Source organism: Boleophthalmus pectinirostris, unplaced genomic scaffold (assembly GCF_026225935.1).
Source record: "Boleophthalmus pectinirostris isolate CB_2022bp ecotype Guang Dong unplaced genomic scaffold, ASM2622593v1 HiC_scaffold_15, whole genome shotgun sequence".
Classification (NCBI taxonomy): domain Eukaryota; kingdom Metazoa; phylum Chordata; class Actinopteri; order Gobiiformes; family Gobiidae; genus Boleophthalmus; species Boleophthalmus pectinirostris.
In genome coordinates this window covers 13,455,585-13,481,463 of record NW_026571070.1, presented here as the reverse complement: position 1 = coordinate 13,481,463, position 25,879 = coordinate 13,455,585, and the positions used below count along the sequence as shown (strand labels likewise).

The 25,879-nt window shown below is 40.9% G+C and overlaps 1 protein-coding gene across 1 annotated transcript in view; it reads right to left on the bottom strand.

The window, feature by feature from the left end:
• Positions 1-25,879, bottom strand: part of LOC110171013 (adhesion G-protein coupled receptor G2-like) — a 61,590-nt gene that overhangs the window by 18,420 nt on the left and 17,291 nt on the right. Inside the window, exons 3-10 of the mRNA XM_055151253.1 lie at positions 12,580-12,677; positions 7,353-7,678; positions 5,224-5,482; positions 2,748-2,783; positions 1,122-1,166; positions 977-1,044; positions 861-901; positions 738-786 (exon numbers count right to left, since the gene is read on the bottom strand). Coding sequence (XP_055007228.1) covers positions 738-786; positions 861-901; positions 977-1,044; positions 1,122-1,166; positions 2,748-2,783; positions 5,224-5,482; positions 7,353-7,678; positions 12,580-12,673 — 918 coding nt within the window. The 5' untranslated portion in view covers positions 12,674-12,677. The remainder of the gene's footprint in view (positions 1-737; positions 787-860; positions 902-976; positions 1,045-1,121; positions 1,167-2,747; positions 2,784-5,223; positions 5,483-7,352; positions 7,679-12,579; positions 12,678-25,879) is intronic.

Here is a 25,879-nt window from a genome sequence, read left to right as displayed (position 1 = left end):
AGTCCTGGTTTAGTCCTGGTTTAGTCCTGGTTTAGTCCTGGTTTTAGTCCTGGTTTAGTCCTGGTTTAGTCCTGGTTTAGTCCTGGTTTAGTCCTGGTTTAGTCCTGGTTTAGTCCTGGTTTTAGTCCTGGTTTTAGTCCTGGTTTAGTCCTGGTTTAGTCCTGGATTAGTCCTGGTTTAGTCTTGGTTTAGTCCTGGTTTAACCCAAAATGTGAAAACAGCAAATACCGCTGTGTAATCCATTTATTCCAACTAGTAACTGTAATCCAATTACCACTCACTGAAACAGTAACTGTAACTGAATACAGTTACTCATAATTTGTACTCTGATTACATAACTCCGGTACATGTAATCTGTTACTCCCCAACACTGATAATGAGTTATAGAAGTTCTTGCTCACTCCAAACTTTCTTTCTGCTGCTCGATTACCGTTTTCGGCTGAATATTTCACTACTTGTAGCAGGACAGAGGCTCTTTCTGCAGGAGACATGCGCAGTAGAGCGAAGTGACAGTGGTACAGGAGTAATAGGAGTAGCAGATACTGATACACAAGCCTAGAGCCTCTCGCGACTGTCAGTGTGAAAATTTTAATATATCAGTCGCACCGGAGTATAAGAAGCTGGACCACCCAAACCACGAAAAAGTGCGACTTACAGTCCAGAAAATACGGTATATATAAAATAGTTACTGTGATAATGTATGAAAACTACTGCATGTGAAGTAATGTTTGACATACCTTGAGTCCTTGAGTTCTAAGGTCTTCTAAAGACTGTCTGCATTCTGAACTGCAAGGAGAAATACAACAGTTACATAAAGCAATAACAATCATAAACTCATAATTATATGTAGCGGAACATACTCTCGTTTAGGTCCACAGTTAGAAATCACTTGTTTTGTCAACTACAAGGAAAACAAAATCAGTCAGTCAGTTGTAATCTGGGTCAATATAACAATAATATGGGTGAGAGTACATACAATGTTTTGGAGGAACTTCGCATTAACGGTAACATCGGTAACATTCAGGTCTTGTGAGTAGAAATGGCCTATAAAACGGTAAAAGTAGCATTAGTTGTACATATAAAAACACATCTTTAATCACGTATGATAAAGATTGCCTTACTTTGATTTTTGCAAAAAAGTGTACAGTTGCAATTCTTCTCTTCAACTGAAACAGATAAAATTATAGGTAATGGAATAAAAATTAAGAATTATACATTAATATGGTGTAAAAGATCATTTAAGCAGATTAGGCAGAGTAATGAATGGATTTTTACTCAACCGCATTCTCAAATAATTCTGTTAGGGTCATACTATATTTTTATACATATTTTAAACATATCTACCAGTCAAAAGTTTGGAGTCATCTTTAAATACATTCAGAAGACATCAAATATATGAAGCAGCAAACAAAGAATTATCTAGCAAAAATAACCCAACTAAGTAAATAATTTTTTTCATATTTTTTGTTAAAATCCTCAAATATAGCCACGAACTCTTGGCCTTGGTCAGGGTCAGGAAATGATGAAGGTGCAAACTATGGTTCAAACCAAAGGGTAAATTTTCAAATCTAAAAAAAAAAATTTGAGTTATTTTGAATTTGTTTGCTACATTCCATTTCATAGTTTTGATGCCTTCAGTGAGAATCTACAATAACCATGGAAATAAAGAAGAAACGTAAATGAAAAAGTGTGTCCAAACTTCTGACTGGTAGTGATTTTTTATATTTACAATTTAAGAACAGTCCCAACAGAACATGAGAGCTGGATACAAAGCCCAGAATTTGCAACAATAAATCATTGGATTCTGATGAAGACTTGTAAAAAAAAAAAAAAAAAGTCAATATATCAATCAATCATTTCCAATTCTCCTGCCTTTATACATATGACAGAAGGAAACATCCACCATTAAAGCCACATGCAGGCGAGCCAGAAAGGAAGAAAAAGTATGAATTTCCACGATTCTTCACACAATTTATGAAAGTTGACATAGGTTGCGTTATAGGTTTAAAGTTTTTAAAGTTTAAAGTTTAATCTGAGCTGGAGGACAGGTCAAAATTCTATGGTGGAATTTAGTGTTTAAATGATAAATTACAGATTTGTTGACCTGGTTTGTGGCTAATATCTCTGTGATTATTGACTCATTTTGTTTTATTCACGCATGTTTATCACACAAACCCTGCTTATTTAGAAAAAGAGCTCTTCTCTCATACAGAAAACACTCTGTTCCACCTTGTGATGTCATGTGGTTTTTAAACTCCATTTACCATCACTGGAATCATTTGGAATTTCAGCCCTGGAATTGTCAATCTACACTCAACTAAAAGTAAAAATGGAGCTGTTGACTTGAAAAGTAGCGCTTCATGACATCACAAGGTGGAACAGAGCATTTTGAGCTTTGGAGATGGAGACAAACTAATAAAGTGTTACTCAAACATGTATGAATAAAACAAAACATACCTCTGAGTATGTGTTTGAGGAGGAAACAATATTATAACATGGCTTAAAGTAATAATAATAATAATAATAATATGATAATGATATGTCAAATTTGGGGAGCCAATACCAAAAAAATGACAGTAACTTTTTACATTTACATTTTCTTTCAAAAACAGTAAATCTCCCATAGATGTATAAAAGCTCCTGTCCTCCATCTGATTTCCATTATCCATTTCTAACATGTGAACGCAGATTGCTGATTTAAAACGTTCACAGTCAACAAAAGCTAGTTTAAGTTCATTATTACACACCAGATCGTCTTCTTCGCCGAGACAAATTCCTGTGGACTTCAACAGACATTCAAGAGTTAACATGCAGCATGCTCTAAATACATTACTATTAGAAGTCATACAAGAGAAGTCATGTGTTAGTACTAGCAGTTAGAAAACTATGGACCATTAAGTAAAACATCTAATTTTACTACGACTACTACTGCTACTACTGTAATACACAGGTAAAGAACATGCAAACTGGAGAGGTCCACTGCCAATACTCTGTCAAAACAAGTATGTAGTAGTATTGTATGTAAGATTTTAAAGGTGTACTGTGTAACTTTTTGACTGGGGTTCCGTCACCTGCTTGTTTCCATGGATATGTCATTGCTCTGACTGGAATGTTCCACAGTGTGACATTAGACAGCTCTACTTTACATTTATTCAATTACAGGTGGTTTTATAGCTCAAAAATACCAACAAAAACATTCTGACTGTGAGCGGGGTTGCCTCTCCACAGATCTGACCTGTAACTTGGTCTGGTTTGGTCTCCATGAAGTTAGAAAGGTTTAATACCAAACTGTGAAAACCTTCCAGACAAAGCAATAACATCTCCATGGAGACAAGCATTTCATGGACCCTCCAGCAGAAAAGTTACACAATGCACCCTTAAAAAAATAAGTCTGACATTTTATGTTATTAGGTTCTTTAGACCAGGAGTTTGTTTTCATACCTGACAGTGGACTGAAAAAAGAATCTAATAACATAAAATACTAAAGACCAAATTAACCTCATTGGACTAAATCTGACTTTTTTTTCTTCTTTCAAATAGAAGTTCTTCAAAGTTTTGTTCATGGTAAGAAATTGTTATTGAAAGTCATTTTATTTGTTTGTGAAAGGACTAAATGAAATTAAAAAATTGCTGTTGATCAATGAGGTTTTGTCATATTGCATTCATACAAATTTCAGATAAATGTTCCCAGATGGTCCAAGAAATCCAACCAGGAACTTCTGAGTTTATTACTATAGTTTAATTTACACAATATCATTATTAACTATTATTCTTTATTTATAGCTATTATATTAAGTCAATGCTTTACACCTGCCTAAAAGGAGGAGCTGCCTACACTGAAACACACCCTAGTTGTGTACAGTAAGGACTTTTTGTTCAGTGGACACAACAATAGCAGAGACTCATTACCGTAAACAACTAGGGTGTGGCAAAACATATTCACTCGAAAATGTACACTATGTAACTTTTCTGCTACCTGTGTGTCACCACGGAGATGTCATTGTTTTGCCAGGAATGTTGTACAGTATGACATTAAACACATCTGACTAACGTGTGTTTAATTGCGTGTTTTTTTATTGCTCAAAAATACCTTAAATAACATGCATTCTTACTGTGAGCAGTTTCGCCTCTCCACAGAGCTGACCTGTAATTCGGATAGACCTTTCTTGAAGTTACAGGTCAGATCTGTGGAGGCGCAAGCTCACAGTCAAAATGCCTGTTTATTGTAAGTATGGTCTATAACAGGGTAAAAGTCTTAAAAAGGTCTGAAATTTCATGTTCCTAAATCAAGACCTTAAAAAGTCTTGAATTATACTGTCCAGGTCTTCTTTTTTTTCTCAAAGGTCTTAAATTTCATTAGACTATTTTTTTGTATACTCAACTGGGCTGCAGTGCAATGTTAAATGGAGAGAGGAGAAAAAAAAACAACAACAACAGATAATGGGGAAGTGTAATTTTAATCCACAGTGGCTCTTAGGGCCTGTTTACACGCAAATGCTTGCGGGTAAAAACAACAAAATATTTTATTGGCAGTGCTTTTCATTTAGACAGTGACAGCGTTTTTGGGGCTTAAAAATGCAAAAATCTGAAACCACCCTCCAGAGTGGAAAAGCTGAATACGCTCTGCCGTAGCGTTTCCCTCTACACTGCCCAAGACGCTCTGGTCAGATCTGTTCATGTCGTGTACATGTTTAAGTCACATACACATTTTTGTGTCACCGTATGCACGCAGATTTCCTCCCGAAAACGCGGAATAAAAAGTTAAGATGCGACGCCACTTTTGCGTCTTCTGTTCAGACCGTCATCATATAAACATAGCCTTAGATTTTAGATAAAATAATTGTTTGGTCATTATTAGAATTGGATCTGTTGTTTTTCGCCCGCATAATGGGTGCGATGTTGGTCTTAATTTTCATTTAAGTGATCTTAAAAAGGTCTTAAAACTCTTAAATTTTGGGTAGTCAAACGTGGGGATACCCTGTATAAAACCACCTGAAATTGAAAACATGTAAAGTCGAGTTGTTTAATGTCATACTGTGGAATATTCACGACAGCACAATGACATATCCATAGAGACAACAAGATGATGGACCTCCAACCAAAAAGTTACATAGTGCACCTTTAATTCAAGCTATTTTAACTTGTCCTGAGTGTACTTTTTGCAGTTCAGACCCCTTCAAATTAAATAGTACACTCAGTATTTAATTAAGACCATATATTTACCACAGGGTAGATCAGTGTCCCTCTCTCTGGCCCTGGCGCTGGTCACGCCCCAGTATTCTGATGACCAGCCGATCACGGAGCCGTCCTCGCAGGGCAGGTGCTGTTCCAGGTCCGCCCACATTCGGAACATGTAGAGCTCCACGTGCCCCGGGGCAGATGTGGCACCCGAGTCCCTCTGCCCACATCCCAGCCACAGGGACCCGTACGAGGAGATGGCCTGGGCTATCACCACCCTGTGTCCCACCACCTGGTTATCCACCTGATGGGAATAATGATAATTATACGTTATATGAATGTGTACGAAGCAGCCTAGTATGAGCTTTTTAGATTATTTCAAGTAAAACTGAGTGATTTGAGAAAAATATCTAATCAAATTTTTCTAAAAAGTATTGCAATTTGTGAGTTTAAAAGGTCCTATATTACACAAAATTGACTCATATGAGCTTTTAGCCATGTTACCTCATCAAAAACATACCAGGAGTTGTGTTTTGTTTAATTCACACATGTTTAAGTCTGTCTCTGAAGCTCTCAATGCTCTGTTCCAACTTGTGATGTCATGAATAGGTAGTTTTAGTTCAGTAGACATTGGCAATTCCAGGGCTGAATTCATACAAATGATTCAAGTGAAGGTGTATGGAGTTTAAAACACAGTGGAGCACTTCCTGTATTACCACATGACATCACAAGGTGCAGAAAATCTACTCAAGTTCAGATGTCTTGAATTAAGAAAGTTTTATCACGCTTTAAGTCAATTTCACTCGACAAGTAAAATTATCTGCCCGACTTTTTGCACTTAAAATATGAAAATACATCTTGCTGCACTTAAACTAAGAAAAACAACTACTTTTTGCACTTATCATAAGAAACAAAATCAAATGTTGCTTGAAAGAAGAAAAACACACTTTTTCCACTGGTAGATATTTTTACTTGTCAAGCTGAATCAAAAAAGTCAAATGTTCTTAATTGAAGTCGTTTTAATTTACCTAGATACTGTTTTGTTTTTTTTTTTTTCCCAGTGTGGAAGAGAGAGTTTTCAGTTTGAGAGAAGAACTTTAGTTTGTGTGTTAAACATGTGTGAAAGAAAGAAAACACAATTGATAAAACTACATTATAACATCAGAAAATAGCATAACATTTAATAAAAAGACTGAGTTCAAAGTTCACATTTTAACACAGAAGAATTGACAAAAAAAAAAAAGGAATATTTAAACTGACAATCTAACATAAGAACCACATTTTAGACCATTTTTAAACTACAGGGTTAACAGTTTTTTTATGCACAATTCTGTCTTTTGTTGTTCGTGGAGACATCGATGGCAGACTATTTACAAAATGGCAGCCTTTGCGATGTGTTAATTGTGTGCATGTAAATTGCTGTATCGATTAAACTGTAATTCATGTCTCTCAAACAGTTATTAAAATGGATGAAGTAATTAGTCTCATAATTACAATTGCTGCTTTGTTGTGATCTTTATTTTTATTTTACTTTAAATGGCATCCAATTGTCGATGGGCGTAGGCTATTTTCCATTTAATTTAGGTTTGATAAGATCTTGTGTATTTCTTTATAGCTGTTGTCTACAAACAAATAAAACCCTAATAGTTGATAATACATAACACAATTAAAATGTGAACTTTGAATATTTTTAGGGCCTATAAATGTGCATTGTGCAACTTTTCAGGTGGAGGGTCTGTTAAATGCTTGTCTCCATGAAGAAAAAGTTATTGCTTTGTTTGGGATTAAACCTTTTTATTTCATGGAGACCAAACCAGACAAAGTTACAGGTCAGATCTGTGGAGAGGCAACACCGCTCACAGTCAGAATGTATATTTTGTAGGTATTGTTGAGCTATAAAACCACTTGTAATTGAATAAATGTGAGGTAGAGCTGTTTAATGTCACACGGTGGAACATTTCAGACAGAGTAACGACACATCTATGGAAACAAGGAGGTGATAGACTCTCCAGCAGACAAGTTACACAATGCACCTTTAAAACAACAAATCGCAAATCTAATCGCAATCGCAATGCTTGTCAGAAGATCGCAATGAAATATTTTGTGTTTCTCTCTCTAGTAACTGTTTGGTCGCACTAAATATTGTCCTATTTCGTGTATTGTACCCGTCTTACCTCCAGGCTGAAGGAGCTGCTCACCACGTCTCTCCGCAAACAAATCTGGTGCCACTCTTTTTGCGTCAGTTTTTGCGGGAATCTGTGTTTGACGCGGAGGAGCCACGCGTACAGGGCCCCCTCGTCTCCCTCCAGCCCGAGCTCCGGCATGAGCCCGTGCACCGAGCTGTACGTGAACGCGATCCACGGCCCCGGCGCCATCACGCGGATGTTTACGCACACGGTCATCCGGTACAAGAGCGGGAACGCGGCTCTCTCCTGCAGCGTCCAGTGGTCCTCACAGCCGTTCAGCACCGCCTTGATGTCGCCCAGGAAGAAACCCTGAGCTGGGAAGGAAAACACAGGGTAAAACTGCAAATAATAATAATAACGTCGGAAAGTGCGTTTGTCTTTACATGTTTGATGTTTCAGAAAGACTAATGGACAGACAGAGGTGGATGCTAATGGGGAAGTGATTTTCAACCACAGACCGTATATTTTTTTATACAGTCTATGTTCTCAACTTACGGGGCTAGGACCAAATCTAGGTTCTCAGAGATTCTCAGCGGGTCCCTAGATCATTTCTTAAAATGATGTCAAGATAGCTACATTTAGGCTATAATTAAGTACTGGAGCGTTAATTACTTTCCACGAAGCCCATTTTATAATTATTATTAATTATTATTAGGTTATGTAACATCTTAGGTAACCATAAAATAATTAAGCTTTATAGTGTATATTATTATATACATGCTGTATATATGCATGTATTTTGATACATACACACATGTGTAAGGCTGTATGGATCTCAACAGTGATCGCCTGCCTCGGAAAAAATCTAATATTAAGAGTTCAAAGACATAACAAAGGCTAACCAGCTATGTGCTAACTAATGTCCATAACTAAAGTTCAAAAAACACATTTAAAATGTGAAATGTTTCAATAACTTTTCTGTTTAGAAAGTTTCAGAAACAGATTTTAAATACAATTTTAGGTCTTGTCATCAGTTATCACATTGGTGATTAGCTCTGAGCTTTCAAACTTTTCATATACTTTTTTTTTTTGTTTTACTTTTTCAGAAAATCTATGCGAAAAATGACGAGAAATTCACTTCCAGAGCCAGGGTGTGGGCAGTCACTGTTGAGCTTCAATGTCAGGTATGAGAAGAATGATGGAGTCCCCACCGTATCCACTCTTAAAATAAGGATTGCTTAGACCAGATATGTCAGACTCAGGCCCAGGGGCCAAATTTGGCCCGCGATATAATTATATTTGGCCTGCAAGATCATATCAAATATGTATTAGAGCTGGACCGTCGGCTACACATAGACTATGTGGAAATTATTTATTTAAAGTTGTGTTATTATTTTATATTTTGCTTGTTCTGGATTCAATGTTTAAGCGGAACTATTGTTAAACATTTATTTTAATAAGAAAAAGTTGAACATTACATGTCTCGACAGAAGAGAAAACATGCAGATGGTGTTGAAATTTTTCTTTAATATTTAGTTTGGCCCATGATTTAGTCTCAGTTTCTAATTTTGGCCTCTGTGAATTTGAGTTTGACACACCTGGCTTAGACAAAAGGTTGGACCTAATAGCGTATATAGGAGGACTACTCAACAAAGGTACTATTAATACATTAATACACTAATTAATACATGAACCTCTACAACTATTACTACTACCTACCTATAAGCAATAAGATAATATTTAATTCTAGGATACTTTACCTACAACATTTTCACTGTTTCTCTAGTCCTTGATCATCTTTGTTTTTTTGTTTTGTTTTGTTTTTTTGTTTTAGTTTTTTGTAATTTTAGGTCATTATTGAATCCTGTCAGATTAGGTTGCATATTACTGTATCGCAACTGTGTGTTAACCACATCCTGAAAATGTTGAATTATGAGAAGTCCTCAGATTGGGTTAGATAAGTGTGTGTGTGATAAAAGGTACTGAGGGACATTTTCCCAGAAGTGATGTCATAAGCTTTTTCCTGTTGAATAAACGTGTGATAGCTTCTGATAAAATCTGAACTCAAAAAGAGAAAGTGCGTAAACTTTGTGACGTCCAGATAACAATTAGTTGGGTGTGGAGTAAATTATTCAACTCTTGCACAGTGTAACCTATTTACGAAAGAAACTCAATGATCTCACATAGATTATAGAGCAGACTGTTTACGCCTTTATTCAGGGGTTTCAGCGTTCCTGTTTTACGCAACGTTTTGAGGTGTGAGAAATTATAATCATATTTTGCTTTAAATTGTTTATCGCTATGGCAACGTTTATCATTTTTTATCATTCTGAAACCCACGAATAAAGGAAGTGGGCAGTAAAAGTAACATAATTTTATCAAGATAACAACTATATCATGTCATAAATCACAAATGTAGTTAAGTTGGACATAAAAATCTACAATAAGTTTATAAACACTAAAATAATTATAGGTTAAACCAGCCGTCCCCAACTTTTTTTTAACGAGAACGACACATTGAAAGTTATTTGGAGCAGAGTGTCACAGATACAAGACAAGAAAGTCAATGAGTTCAAATGCTGACGTAGGTTTGGCTCAACCACAAAATCTTTAATAAGGCTGAGAACTTTTATATTAAGTCTGTCATATGAAAAAGTTTGTTATTTAAGTTACAATAGCAGAAATGTAAAAATAAATGAACAATTAAAACAAGAATGCTGTAAAAACTACTACTTTTGGTCATTTCAATCCAGCAACGATCTTTATATCAGTTTATATTATTATGTCACATCTACCTTTGGTGGTATGTGGTCGGTTTAAATGGAGCTGATTTGGTTTTTGATCTGGTTTATGGTTAATATTTCTGTAATTACTGAGCCACATGGAACAATACAGTACAATATTATTACTTAGTGGTATGAAATTCAAAGTTATCTATGTCACCACACAGAAACAAAAGTGAACATGTATTTTTTTCCACAATGGCTCAGAAAATGGTTCTATTATTCAACCCCAAAGACGGGATCATTGTCACTTAAAAATAGAGATGCGCGGATGGGCTATTTTTTCATCCGCAACCGCGACACAAAACTCATCATCCGCCCGCTGTCCATTTTGCACCTAAGGTTTTCAAAACCGCACCCGCCCGCCATCCGCCGATTGATTTTAGATTTTAGAACAATCATACAGCAAACAAACTAAGGAGCCTCGATAAAAATGCAAAAGCTATAGCTCATTCATTCCAAAATTCGCTCAGCGTGTAACAACCCCAAACTTACCTGGTTTTCTTGCGCAGCTAATTAATTGACAACGTTTTCCGACTAGGCTATTTTTGAACCTTCTTGCCTTCGTGTTGGATGTTGTTACATTCTGAACATTCTGCCATTGCCCGATGTTATTTCAAAGTCATAGCCTCACTCCATGGGTCTTTCTTTAAGTTTTAAAAACCCCCGAGTGGCAGTCTACGCTATAATGTCTGCGTGTTTTAAAATATATCTGATATCGAAAAAAAATAGACAGATCATCTCATCCAGATGAACCTTTATTGAAATCAGGCAATGCCCTCTTTATATTCCAATTGAAATAGGCAAGAAAAAATATTCATAACTAAATAAATATGGCCCTATAGCCACTTATGTGTTGGCAAACAGCTGAAATAAATTAGAAATAATAAAATAAACTGCATATAATATGTGCCTCGTAAACCTTAGGCATCAATAACCCGACACAACCTGAACCTTCAGAACATAAAAACGAGCTCAAATGGGCTAATTAAGGATATGACGTACACTTCATACTACAAGCATAGACAATGAGACTCGTCTTTTCAGATGTAGGTAACAATACTAACAATAACTTTTTTTTTTTTTTTTTTAGTAGCCCAAATTTAATTAAAATATAATTTTTCATCACGTCATCCGCCCGACCATCTGCGGATACCGCGGTTGTAACCGCAATCCGTGCATCTCTACTTAAAAGGTCATTAAGCCAAAAGTTTAATATTTCAAGATTGTGGAGCAAATATTAAATAAATGAATAATGATGAGGTTCAACATTCATGGATCAGAAGTTTGAATTTCTTTCCAAAACTCTGAATCTCCCATAGAGTTACATAGAGTGAAATTATAACATCATCGTATTCTAAAACGTGAATGTAACCTGGTGTTAAATTTAAAACTAACGTATTATTTAAAACTCAAATTTTACGCTATTTTCTGATTTCTGTTATAATGTTGTTTTTAGAAGTGTAACAATATCCAAGTCTCACGATACGATATCCTCACGGTATGAACCTCACAGTTTGATATTTATTGCAATATCGTGGGAAAGCTCACGATATGGTGGGGAGGCTCACGATTAGGGATGTAACAATATCCAAATCTCTCTGTACGATATTTTCACAATATACATCTCACGGTACGATATTTATTGTAATATTTTGTGGAGCTAACAAAATGATATGCTACTTTTTCCTTTTAAAATGCCTTGACAGGACTTAATCCAAAAAGCTAAAACTTAAAAGTGCGTAGAACAGTTATTTCTTCATCTAGTCTGCACTGAAATGGAGCAAAGATAATTTTTTTAGCTATTGTGGCACCATAACTATTCATTTAAGCAAAGAGACTTCGATAATTCGATATATTGTGATGGTCCACGATATTATTGTGAGAACTTTGACGATACAATATCACGATATTGCAGTTATTGTTACATTCCTAGTTGTTTCCTCATGAAAAACAGACCTGGAGTTGTGTTTTGTTTCATTCACACATGTTTAACACACAATGTAACAATCCTGCATATTTAGGAGTTCTTCTCTCAAACTGAAAACACTCTGTTCCACTTTGTGACATCATGCGGTAATACAGGAAGTGCTCCACTGTGTTTTTACACTCCATACACCTTTACTAGAATCATTTGGATGAATTTAGTCCTGGAATTGCCAATCAAATTAACTACTGTTTCATGACATCACAAGGTGGAACAGAGCATTTTGAGCTTTAAATATGTAGACAGTCCAATAATAAAAGGCTTACTCAAACGAAACACAAGTATGTTTTTGAGGAGGTAACAACACTGTAACATAAATTAAAGCTCAGAATAGTCAATTTAGTGTAATATAGGGCCTTTAAATTGTTGTTAGTCCTCCAGTCTTCTCTTCTTATGGTTTGAAATAAATCCTAATCCTGGTTTAGTTCAAGTTTAGACCTGAAATAGTCAGTTTTAGATGCAGTTTACACAGCAGCTTTGATTGGATTATTAATTCGGTACTTACCAATTAGCTGAGGACTTGCCAATATCAAAATCCATAAAACTGGAAGAAAATGTCCTTTCCAGGCGCGCAGTCCTTTCTGATATTGCCTCGACATCCTCCTATCGAAAAAGAACAAAACATACTGTACTTCAACTCTTACCTTTATTTCCCCTTTGCTCTGAGCATATTCAAATATATATAGCTGTATTCATTGCAGACTTGTTCTTATTTGTATGTGCAGTAGCTCATTTCCATATTCCCAAAACATATCGTGCGGGTGACTCAACAGGCCTTTGGGAGGGCACTAAAATCTTCATTGAGCTGATGGTAAACTAAACCTCACCAATATTGTCTGCGCTTTTGTGTCTGGCTCTTTGACTCCAGGGATAGGGGCCACGGCGGAGATAGAGTTTCCTCATTCACTTCTTCATAAGTCATAACAACACACTGAGACATGTTTGGTTAAAGGGCCCATATTACGCTGTTTTCTGGTCAGTTATAATGTTGTTTCCTCATCACAACAGACCGGGAGTTGGGTTTTGTTTTATTCACACAAGTTTAACACACAAATCCTGCACATTTAAGCTGATTTCTCTCTCTCTGTTCCACCTTGTGATGTCGTGTGGAAGTGCTTCGCTGTGTTTTTAAACTCTATACACATTCACTAGGATCATTTGGATAATTTCAGCCCTGGAATTGCCAATCTCTATAGAAATAAAGGTTAAAGGGAGCTGTTCCACATTTGCTCTATTATCCCAGCAACCTTAGCATTTCATTTCATCTCATTTATTTTATTTTATTTTATTTATTTTATTTCATTTTATTTCATTTTATTTCATTTTATTTCATTTTATTTATTTATTAATGTATTAACTTATTTATTATTATAATTGTATATGTATAATTGTTTCTGTTATAACTATAGTTTTTTTCTATACGGTTTGGTCTATTCTAACATATATCTAATCAGCTTTGTAATTGACGATGATGAGCTTAAACTTAATAAATACAAAGTAAAAAAAAAAAAGAAAAAAGTAGCTGTTAACTTGAAAACTGCCGCTTCATGACATCACAAGGTGAAACAGAGAAATCGATTTTGATTACTCAAACGTGTGTGAATGAAACAAAACACAACTCCAGGTATGAGTTTGAGGAGGTAACGTCATTGTAACATACCTTAAAGTTCACAAGAATACATTTTGTGTAATAAGGGACAAGGGCTCGGTATTAATAAAAAGTTGCCGATACGATACATACCTCGATACATAGGCCACGATATGATACATATCTCGATACAGTGAGCTTTTAATTCGATACGTCAAAACAATTCCATATAGTTCAATAAAAAATAAAGGCTAAATCATGTCTGTGATACTAAAAGTCTTTGTTAAACCACTTCTTGTGCAAAGTTCATATAAACACTGTAGCGCTGTAACAAAATAATTTAGTAAAATATACTAAAAAATGCTCTCGGTGATATATCAATACATTATCCCACAATATCAATACTGTATCATCACATTAAATGATATGACATATCGATATTTTGTTATTTTTGCACACCTCTGTATAGGACCTTTAAAGTTGTTGATACTTCCAGCTGTACTCAACATATTTATCATCCTGTGAAAAGCTGGAACATGTAATAACACAGTGTTTTTTGACCCATTTGTTTTGTAATATGAGGGTATTTTTTATATTTTTGATGAAATACTGCATAACTTTCTGGAGGTGGAAAATCATCATCATCAATCATTCCATGAAAATAAAAAAGTAAAGTTGAGATAGTTTTGAGTTTTACGCCATACTGTGGATTATTCTAGGCAACAACATTTCCATGGAGACAAGAAGGAAGAAGAGCGGCTGTAACCAGGTCAAGTAAGGGTCAGGTTTAAAGAGAAAACATTATTTTACTGTATTATTTCGTTATGATGTTGATACCTCATCAAAAACATAGCTTGAGTTGTGTTTAGTTTCATTTGCACATTTGTTTGAGTAATCATTTATTATTAGTCTGTCTTCATCTCCATAGCTCAAAAGGGTCAGTCCATATGAAATCAGCCATTTTCAAGGAATCTCCCCTATGAGCCATCTCAAATATGGCTGAAAAAATTACCTGTGAGAGCTCATTTTCAAAAATTCCATTTGAAATGAAGGAAGTTAATAGTAGATGTTGGTATTACTCTAAACTAATCACAATATGCCAAAGTTAAACATTTGATCAACATCTAACTTTGCCCACATGGGGAACTGAGGCTCCAAAGAAGGGGCCAAAAAGACCACATTTGGTCTGTGACCATATTTGGAGCTCTACACCATCCACATGAAAGTTCAGAAAAGTGTGAGATTGTTTTTAGAAATGGTTATTCTCTCAAATATTCAGGTTCAACAGTTAGTTTGTAAATATCTGCTTGGAGTAAATAGATCTTGGGACCTCAAAAATTGAAAAAAAAAAAATTTAGCGGCAACCAAATGTGAGATTTTGGGGGCCCACAGCGCACCCCTTACTAAAGATACAACAGATTCAGAATCTATGAACCAACAATCTACAATAATACAAATTTTCAGCTTCCTAGCTCTATTTTTTATGACGTTATGGTCGCTCAAACATGCTTATAAATTTAGGCTTCAGAAAAAGTGAGCATAGCCCCAGAATTTCACCGGGCCATAAATCAGGAACGACTCAAGCGATTGAGCTAAAATTTGAGATTCTTTCATTTGGTAATTTTAGAAATTTTTTGAAATTTTTTTCAGACAAATGTGAGATGGCTTATAGGGGAGGGCGGCTGATTTTTTATGGACTGACCCAAAATGCTCTGTTCCACCCTGTGATGTCATTTAGTTGTAGTTTTCCAAGTTAAGCGCTACCTTTTATGTTTAGTTCAGCAGAGATTATCTGAAATCATCCAAATTATTCAAATGAAGGAGCACTTCCTGTATTACCACACGACATCACAAGGCAGAGCAGAGTTTTTTCTCTTTGAATCAAGAAATCAGCTTAAATCTGCAGAGTTTGTGTCTTAAACATGTGTGAAAGAAACAAAACACAAGACTATGTCCTTTTTGACGAGGAAACAACATTATATAACATTATCATAAAACAGCCTAATGGGCCCTTTAAAGTGACCAGCCCAAACAGAGGAAATTGCACTGAACGAGACCTCTCCTTTAAATATATTTGAGCAGAGCCGTGCACCTGGCCCTCATTTCCTCTCTGTGTGCTGTGGTACATGAGATTTGTGTAAACTATTCTGACTGACTCCATACTTGTACTGCACATTCTCAGTATTGTACTTAGAGAGTTTTCTGATCTATGTTATAATGTTGTTTCCTCATCACAAACAGACCTGGTGTTGTGTTTTGTTTCATTCACATGTTTAACGCACAAACCCTGCATATTTGGGCTGAGCTCTCAAACAGAAAACACTGTCCCACCTTGTGATGTCATGTGGTAATACAGGAAGTGCTCCACTGTGTTTTTAAACTCCATACACCTTCACTAGAATCATTTGGACGATGTCAGCACTGGAAAATCTGTGTATCATTCGTTCATTCGTTTTTCAAAATAAAACCAAAAATAAGAAAACAAAAAGCAACTGTTTTCTTCATTATTTGTCTCCAAAACCAAAATGAAAAGATGGATAACATTTTTTATTTATTTTTTTTTTTTTTCCGATAATGGAAAATGGATAACGGCTGTTTCCCATTTTCATGACTTCAACTGCGATGACGGACCTTTGTGCCACATACTGACTGAACCAGGACTAAACCATTTTCAGTCCTGGTCTGGTCCCGGTCTCAGTCCTGGTCTCATTCCCAGTCTCAATCACAGTCTCAGTCCTGGTCTAGTGGACCTGGTCCTGTTCCTGGTCTCAGTTCTGGTCTTGTCCCGGTCTCAGTCCCGGTCCTGGTCCCGGTCTGGTCCTAGACTCAGTCCTGGGGCCTCATTTATAAAGCTTCGCTTACGCAAAAATCCGTGCGTGCGCGCTTCCTACGCCAACCGCGGTATTTATAAAACTTGCCTAAGGCGTGGCTCTTTGCTTAACTCTACGCCAACTCGGGACCTCCTGTAAGTTCTACGCAAAGTCTGGAGACACGGGGAAAAAGCGACACTCGTGGAGAGAAGCAGAAGTGAACAGAGTTTGAGGAAGTGTTTGATCAGAAAATCCACGTATACAGAAGAATTACCTTCTGATTTGCGCATTTAAGTGTTTGGTTCGCCAAAATACGGAGAAGGGCTGTTTATTCCTCTCATTATTCTCCACAATATGATACATTTGACACTCGTGCACGAGCGCGGCCACGTTCCCGGACAGTGTAGAGCAGAGTCCCACAGTCCACACCGCGACCATAGACTTCTATAGAACACAGACTGACCAACACAGAGGACGAAATAATGACCCAACCTGAGAGTAAACTCTTCCCTTGGAGCCAGGCTTTGATTTAATGAACGCAACTTTAACACTTTTACTTTAGTCTTTACGCACCGAGCGCCAGAGTGACTCAAGTCTGTGGACAACACGAAGCCTACTGCCCGAACCTGACCCCAACCAAAATCTTCCCTACATTTTTGTGTAATGGGGAACTCTTGCACATGAGAGCTGCTCTCTGACTGTATGAAGAACAGAATAATGCCCGAGCCCGTCCTGACCCAGACCCACACTCACAGACCCAGACCCACACTCACAGGTTCAGCAGTTTGGATATTTCGTGTGGACTTTAATTGGCAGAATAACATCTGTATCTGATGTGTTTCATGTTAAATCTGTGTCCTCGTATCCTCGTGTCCCTCCCTCGCTCCTTTCCCTCTCCAGGGGAGGGCATCTGAATCTCTCGCACGCGCTCATAATTTGACCATTCAGATCAGCGCGTGCACGTATCTACGTGGATATGCATAAATACAGGGCCAGTCCTCACACACATCATAGACAGACTTAAAAATATAGCGATAAAACTCTTGAAATAGCGAAAAAAACACATGGGCTTTACTGCAAAGATGTGCTGCCTAAATATTATGAAATATGATTAAATGAACAGATGAGTCATTGTTGTCACTTTTAGTTTTGTATTTATTTATTAAACAAGGTTTAATAAAGTCTTTAATAAAGTCTTTGTCGTGATCACGTGGTGCTGCGTGGAGCGTCCTCCTCCCTCTGTCCCGCGTGTCTCGGTCAAACCCACTGATTATCGGCTCATGTTTAGGGAAATCTCATTCACGAGTCACTTTACATGCTCCTTTTATGGTGAGGTGGAGGTGTGGAGAGGGCGTGACGTGACGTAGGTTTACATGCGCAATTTGTAGTTGCAGGTGGGAGTTATAAAGCAAAGATTGCGTGGTTTTTTTTTGCGGTGTTTTTTTCTAAATATGGATTGCGTGGCGGCCTTGTGTTGCTATGGGACCACAAACGCAACCCGCCGTTTTTATAAATGAGGCCCCTGTCTGGTCTCTTCTGGTCTCAGTCACACACTGTTGGTGCTGGTCTTGTCCCGCCTCAGTCCCTGTCTCAGTCCTGGTCTGGTCCTGATCTAAGTCCCGGTCTCAATCACAGTCTGGTTTCGGTCTGTTCCCGGACCTGGTGCTTTAAGTCCTGCTCTTCAAGCTCACACTTGCTAGTTTTAGACCTTCACAGAAAACTAGGACTGAGACTAGGACATCTACTCAGGGTTACTTCTCGGCTGTTTCCATTTCACTTCATTAGAGCATCACGCGAGCCATACAACTGCAAAACACTCTTAGGACACACACTAATACTTCACTGCGTACATACTCTGTATTTTTTTTCATCCCATTTGATACATATCTCTGTTAGGACATACTATAGCTCAAATGAAGATCATCGCTTGGTGTATTTTCATTTTCTGAGTTTCTGGTTTTGCATTGAAAAACGGAGTAAACGTACTCAGGCATGAGCGCAAATTATGCCACGGAGTGCATGCGAATCTGTCCCGGGTCACTCTGACATACCTTAAATGTAAATGCAGCGGGAGATTCAATCTCTGAAGAAGACCATCTACCCGAGTCACATGCTTGTTCACAAGCCTCCCGGGCTCTCTACCCATCTCGGAACCTGATCGAGTTTTGAGCTCTCTTATTGATCCGATAGTGGTGACTAAAAGAACTAATTAATAATCAGGTTATGCTTTTTTGGCGGATTTTGGAGTCTGGCTCCGGCAGCTCCGGACCCCCCAGGCACCTCCAGGCAGACAAACTGGTACCACACATCCTTTACATCACTGATACTTTCAATGACTCACCACAGCGAGTCCACATTCTCTCTTTGAATCTGTGAGCCTCTTAATCCAACCTCTCTATCTATCTGGCAATACAACATTCTGCGGGCTTGGGGTCGTGCGTCACTAACGAGTGAGCTGGTTTTACGCTCCGGTCTAGGATTTGCCTTCATAAAGGACCTCCAGGACACATCCCATTTCGACTCTCACTCCTCTAAATTTACTTCCGCCAACGTGCAACACTGACTATGGGCCCTGACCTATATTTTTTCACAACTTTTTCGCTTTGGTTTACAGCGGTTTACACGTATACCGCAAGTCTAAGAACTACTCCAGTTCTGCTCAGCCTTGAGGGACCTGGTATACATTCATTTACACAGGCTCTTTCAGTGTCTTACGAAGGTGATTGGTAACATTTTTGGTTGTTTCTGTGTGGAAGTCTTGTTCATTCCCTGTTGCTGGAATCCTATTCCAACGAGGTACAGCAACTCATTACATAGCCTCCCACCTTGCATCTCATCTCCCAATTACACACACGTCACTTGATAGAGGCCGTCCATAAAATATCCTGGCATTGCCTTTAGCACCGTTTACTCAGGCTTGGAGGCGCGGATACGACCCTCCTCTTCCGCGATCTGACTTGCTTCCTCTGATGTTCGTCTTGGTCTCACCATGTGCCAAGATTGAAAGAGCGTTTGCTATCAGGCAAAAGCTCTTACTAAATATCTCCATGACCAGACAAAGTGCATTTCACGTATGTTACCTGCAATGCACCTCCTACTTATCAAACATGTAGATCGACGCCAAATGGTTTCTTCACATTAGTCTATTTTAAACCTCAATGTTCTGCTGCTAAACTACTCTATGGCTTTTTTTCCAGTGTTTTTTTTTTTCCCACAACTACTAAACTAAACAGAGTGTGTGAAAGCTGTCAGACTATAGGCTTGTTGTAAATGTGTAATGGGCAGCACTGAAACAGATCTCTGCGAAGTCCTCGCTTAAGGCCTACCGTTAACCAAGGCGTCCAAGTCTTATGTCGCCTCGATGACCTCCAGGCGATCACTACTCCAGCCTCTTGTCATACCCAGTCTCGGAACATCGTACACGCGCGTCAGCCCCCTGGCTCACTATACATAATAAAGTGTCTACTCAGGGACCTGGAGGATGTTTAGGTATTATGCTTCCGTAATTGTGCATGCGTCGCTACAACTAAAAATCATGAATATAACTGTAACTTTGGTTTCTCCACAATCAGGAAGCGGGAGAACACTTTACAGTGTGTTGCATCGTGCGTAAAAGTTCATGGAATCTCTTTTGTGCATACGCATACTGCTCATCATTTCTAATCAGGCAAGTGATAAGTTTTTAATCTAAAAAACCGGTCAAAACTAGGGCAATTAAAAAGTGATTTTTTTTTTATTTTTTTTTAAAACAAATTCTTAATTCTTACACTGTGCTTTTTGTATAAAACATGAATCTTGTTTGTAACTCTCGTGGGTGGGGAGGTGTCTTAAGAATGTAACACTCTTTATACGAGATAGAATATTTACTCTTCTCAGTAGGCACACAAGCACACTGCGGCAGCAACCTATAGAGTAAGTTATACAGTCAGGACATACAACATGGTGCACGATGCCAATGCCCCACTCAAAGAAAGCAGAAGTTTTTCTCATAAGTATTAAGGCTGTATCCATCAAACATCTTAAATATAAACTCAGCCAAGTGTTGAAGCAACACAGTAATAGCATCTCCATAAGACAAGTCTCATACTTGGCAAAAACTAGGTCTCAGGCTTGGGGTCCTGGCCTCCGGACCTCCCATGGACCTCCAATGACACACTCCCGGCTCTCTACCCACTTCATGTGAGACTATCCTTAGGCCAAGTTAATAGGTCAGATCATGTGAGAGGCGTCGCATACCCAACCTCATCATACAGAGAACGTCATGGAAGGTTGTATACAGAACTGGGTATTATGCGTTCTAATTAAAACAGAAGATCGTGCTAAATTACCAAATGGAAACCCTACCCAAGAGTGAGAGTCTGAAACAAGCCACTAGTGGCCCGCCTCTCTCTCCTATATGGACCCAAAGCCAACGTTGTCTACGGCATACCGTCATCCGCGCCACTTAGAAATCGTCTACATAGTGGGCACCTTAAAATAAAAAAATATAATATAAAAATCTAATCTTCTCTAGCAAAGTCATTGTTTCTGGTGGGCATATTTTTCCCTGTTTCATATGAGTCTGAATAAACAGTTCATTCCTTGAAGAACATGCTTGCAATATTCGCGCAAGTTTCGCGCTCCGGCTCCGGACCTGTTGGACAGATCCAATGGGGGATCCCTTATTCAAATTTTGTTATCCAGTTATATATCCAAACATCGACACTCTTGTGAGCTATTTGCGATCTGTCTGCTTACTAACTTTTGGTTTGACTCAGCAAAAACATACCCTGGAGTTTGTTTTGGTTTCATTTACCATCGTTATTGACAGCAAACTTTTATGTATTGTCTGTCTACTCTTCTTTTTTAAAAAAGAAGGTTACAAAATAACATAACTCAAGGAGACATGAGACGGCCTTCATGTTCCAACTTGTGAGTTGCAGCTTTCGTGGAATAGCCGTCCAACGTTAACCGAAGACATTGGCTGAAGTCATACAAGATCGTGCATTCGTAGCTGCCAGAGAGATCGTTCGTGGAGCTTTAGCGACCGACACACTGGCAGCACTTCTCACTGCTCAAATTATCCCCATACCTGTCTCCACGCGACACGATGGAAAATAAGACTCTCCTTCCTTCTCGCAGGTTGGCATAGAGAGAAGACATCTCTAGCACGCTAAAATTGATGGAAGGGTCTTCGGAGTGCTAAATCATGGTTCCTTCCGGACCTGCGCCAAGGGACACACTCTCCCGCCTCTCTACGGCCCACTCACTTTGAGCCTCCCCTGGCTAAAACTTACTCAGGCCTGGGAGCGTCCTGGCTCCAGACCGTACCGACCCTCCGGCACCTCCAGGGATCACAACTCCCGCCTCTCTACCTCCACTCATCTGTCAGCCTCCCCCTGGCTAAACTACTCAGCCTGTGAGGTCTGGCTCCAGTCCTCCGACCTCCAGGCACCTCCAGGGACACACTCTCCGCCTCTCTACCCACTCACTCGTGGAGCCTCCCCCGGCCTAAATTAACTACTCAAGCCTGCGGTTGGTCCTCGGCTCCAGACCTCCGGACTCCAGGTACCTTCCAGCGACACACTCCGCCTCTCTACCCACTCCACTGCTGAGCCGTGTCCCCCGGCTAAACTACTCAGCCTGGGGGTCCTGGACCGGACCTCCACGGGACGCTAACTCCCGCCTCTCTCTCTCTACCCGACTCACTCTGATGCCTCCCCTAGGCTACACTACTCAGCCCAGGGCCTTGGCTCCGGTAGCTCCGGGGCCCACCCAGTGCCAGGGCTAATCCACCCAGGAGGAACAGAGCCCATCCTGTGCTGGGACTTACCCACTAGTGTATCTCGGCTAGCCGGAGACCCTCCACCCGGCACAGGCACCCGGCTCTCCCCTCGAACCCGTGCACCCACTCTTATAAGCCCCGCCCACCCCGGCTAAGCAGGGAGATACGCTCCCCGCCGGAATTTGCGTGCCCTTGGTACTCCGTCGCAGGGAATTCCTCGTCGCTGCTCTGTACTCAGTTTGACACTTAGTCCATTTTTTGGGAGTTGGTGACCCTGTACTCTGATTTCCGTTTATCACTTTTTTTTGGGTAGGTGAGCCCTGAGGTACTCTGGTTTCCACTTATTTGTCATCTCTTTGGTAAGGGTTTGGTGAACCCTGGTACTCGGTTTCCACTTAGTCATTTTTTTTTGTGGTGGACCCTGGTACATCTGGTTACTCCACTAAGTGCTTCTCCATTTGACCATGGGTCCAGTCTCCCAGCCAACCCGTCCATGGACACTTCTCGGTGAGGGGAACCCTTCAGCCCAAGCCGCCCAGCCCCCATAGCCCCAAGCCTCAAGGCCCAGCCCAGCCCCAGCCTCAGAACCTTCCAGCCTCAGCCCAGCCTCGCTCTGACGCCTCAGCCTGCGAGGCCTGAGCCCAGACGCCTCGAGAGCCTCAGAGGCCTCAAGCCTCAGCCATCAGCCTCAGCCTCAGCCTCTGACGCTCAGCCTCCGAGTGCCTGAGCTCAGACGCCTCAGCCTCAGAGGCCTTTCAGCCTCGAGCCTCACCTCAGCTCCTCCGCCCTCACCCTCCGCCTCAGCCATCTAGGTACTCTTGATATACACTCACAGAAGAAGGAAGACCCGTTAGAGGTACACAACCAGCCGATTATCCATCGATACAAAAGACGTCTTTGTATCAAGGGACTGACTGTCAAATTAGATCGACAAGCGTGAAGGAGCCTTTCTGCCGACACTCTGCTACGTAGGAAACCGTCTGACCGAATACAGGTCCGCTCTTGCAATGGTGTATTTAGCACCAGGGTTCGCTCCAGCAAACACTGATGGTGCGAGGTATGGATGTCATTTATGAGAGGGGGGGACCCTTGTCGCCTGGCGTCCCTTCCCCCGGCCCCGTCATCCACGAACGGCTCTTGCTCATCCTGACCCGCTGCGCGGCCGGCTATCCTGGACCACCTCGAAGATCCGCGCTGCCTACATCGGGTATCGTTACTGTCAGGCGGGAGATTCTGACTTAGAGCGTTCCAGTGTCATAATCCACCAGATGGTAGTTCGCACCATCTGGCTCCTCAGCCTAAGCACATGCACCAAATGTCTGAACCTGCGGTCTTCCTCTCGTACTGAGCAGGTATTTACTTATTATGCAACAACACATCTATCAGACATTCGACGCTTAGGGTAAACACGTAACCTGTCTCACGACCTGGTTCTAGAACCCAGTCTCACTTCCCTATTAGTTGGGAGTGAACAATGTCCAGACTGCCGTTTGGCTGAATTCTGTTCACAAGACTTAGGACAGCAGCCGGGACACTCGAAGGATCATCAAAAGCCAGACGTCGCTTGTATGGATAACGTACTGGCCGCCACAAGGCCAGTTATCCCCCTGTGCGTAACTTTATCTGACACCTCCCTGGCTTAATAACCACAAAAAGTCAGTAAGTGCATCGTGGAGGGCCCCGCTTTCACGGTCTGTATTCATACTTCAATGAAAATCAAGCATCAAGCACGAGCTTTTGGCCCTTTCTTCTGCTCCACGGCGAGCGTTTCTGTCCTCCCTGAGCTCGCCTTAGGACACCTTGTCCTGTTACTGGTTGGCAGGATGTACCGCCGCCAGTCAATACTCCCCACCTCCACTTGTTCCCCGTGATGACCGGGTCACGTGCCCGGGGGCCTTTCGGCGCTTGACGCCGAAGCGAGAGCCCGTCGAGGTGTCTCGCCTCCCTCGCCTCACCGAGGTAAGTGAAAAACGATAAGGTTAGTTGGTATTTCACCGGCGGCCGAGGCCTACCCCACTTATTGCTACACCTCTCCATGTCTGCTTTTCACAGTGCCAGACCTAGAGTCAAGTCAACACGGGTCTTTCTTCCTCCGCTGTATTTCTGCCAAGCCCGTTTCCCATCTGGCTGTTCGTTTCGCAAGGGTCGGTTATATAGGGGACAGTGGGAATCTCGTTCATCGCATTTTCTATGCGCGGTCCACTAATTAAGATGAAGACGCATTTGGCTTACCTTTACGACTAGAGTCATAGTTCGTACTCCCGCCGCTCTTTACCCGCGCTTCATTGAATTTTCTTCCACTTTACATCAGAGCACTGCGGCAGAACATCACATCGCCGTCAACACCCGCCCATTGTGGTGCTCTCTTCGCGTATCGACTTTGTTTTAACTTAAACAGGTTCGGATTTCCCCTGTGTCCGCCTAACCAGTTCTAATGTCAGCTGCTAGCTCGGCAGCCTAGCCGAGTGGCGAACCCCGCCGGGGGCCGCCGCCAGTCAGTTCGCGAGACGCGACCCCGCACGCGGCGCCGAGCTGAGTGAGATCCGCACTAGAGAGAAAGGGACCCGTGCTGTGCGGTCCAGCAGTCGCACGCTCCCACCGACCTACCCTCGGTCCCAACCACCGGCCGGGCCCGCTTGGTCTCGGCGCGGCGGACCACCGCCCGCACTAGGCGATCCCCCGCGAAATACAGTAGATACCGTGCCATCTCTAAGATGAATACGAGGCCGGCAGCGTGGGTGGCCGCCCCGGGGGCGCGGACCGGCGCGCCTGCTGCATTCCCGGCGGCGGGAGGGGCATTCATTCTGGGCGACGGTGTCGCGGACGCACTCCAACCAGCGCGGCACTCGGCGCCCAGACCGCTTCGCACGCCCCTAATTCCTTCCCGAACCGACCGAGCCCTAAGAGCCAATCCTTTATCCCGAAGCATTTACGGGCATCTTGACTGTCCCGACTTCCCTTTACCTACCTTGTCCTTACATGTCCAGAGGCCTAGTTCCTTTGGAGAGACCCTGCTGGATCTATGGGTACAGGCCCTAGTCCGCGGCGCCATGCGAATGACGATTTACACCTTCTCCCCTGGATTCCGCAGGAGCCGACGGGACTCCATCCGGACGCCGCCGGAACCGCACCCGCTTTTCCAAGGCACGGCCCATCTTCTCGGGTGAGCGAACCCACATTTCCAGGGCGCCTCTTGCCCTGCACCAAAGAAAACTAGAGAACTCTCCCCGGGAGCTCCCGCCAGCTTCTCCAGGACTCGTTTGCGTTTTACCGAACTAGGACGCCCTCGCAAGTTAGGCGCCTATCTCCGCCACTCCAGATGTCGGGTCGGATCTGAAACCCGGACCCCTTTCGAGCAGAGTGAGTGATGATACCAAAAAAACTCCAGGTATATTTTTGGTGAGGAAACATTATAACATAAACCAGAAAATAGCATAATATGGACCCTTTAAAGTATTTTTATTGCCCAGTTTAATGTCTATCAGTGTTAACATTTGTATTTGGCTACTTCTTTCTCTTGCAAAACATTTACTGAGCATTGTAAAGTATTTAGGTCACTGGTAATCCCCTGTGTATAACTTAATTGTTTGTAAAATTATTAATAACCAAAGCAAAAAGTACGTACAAATCTTACCTGATGTCT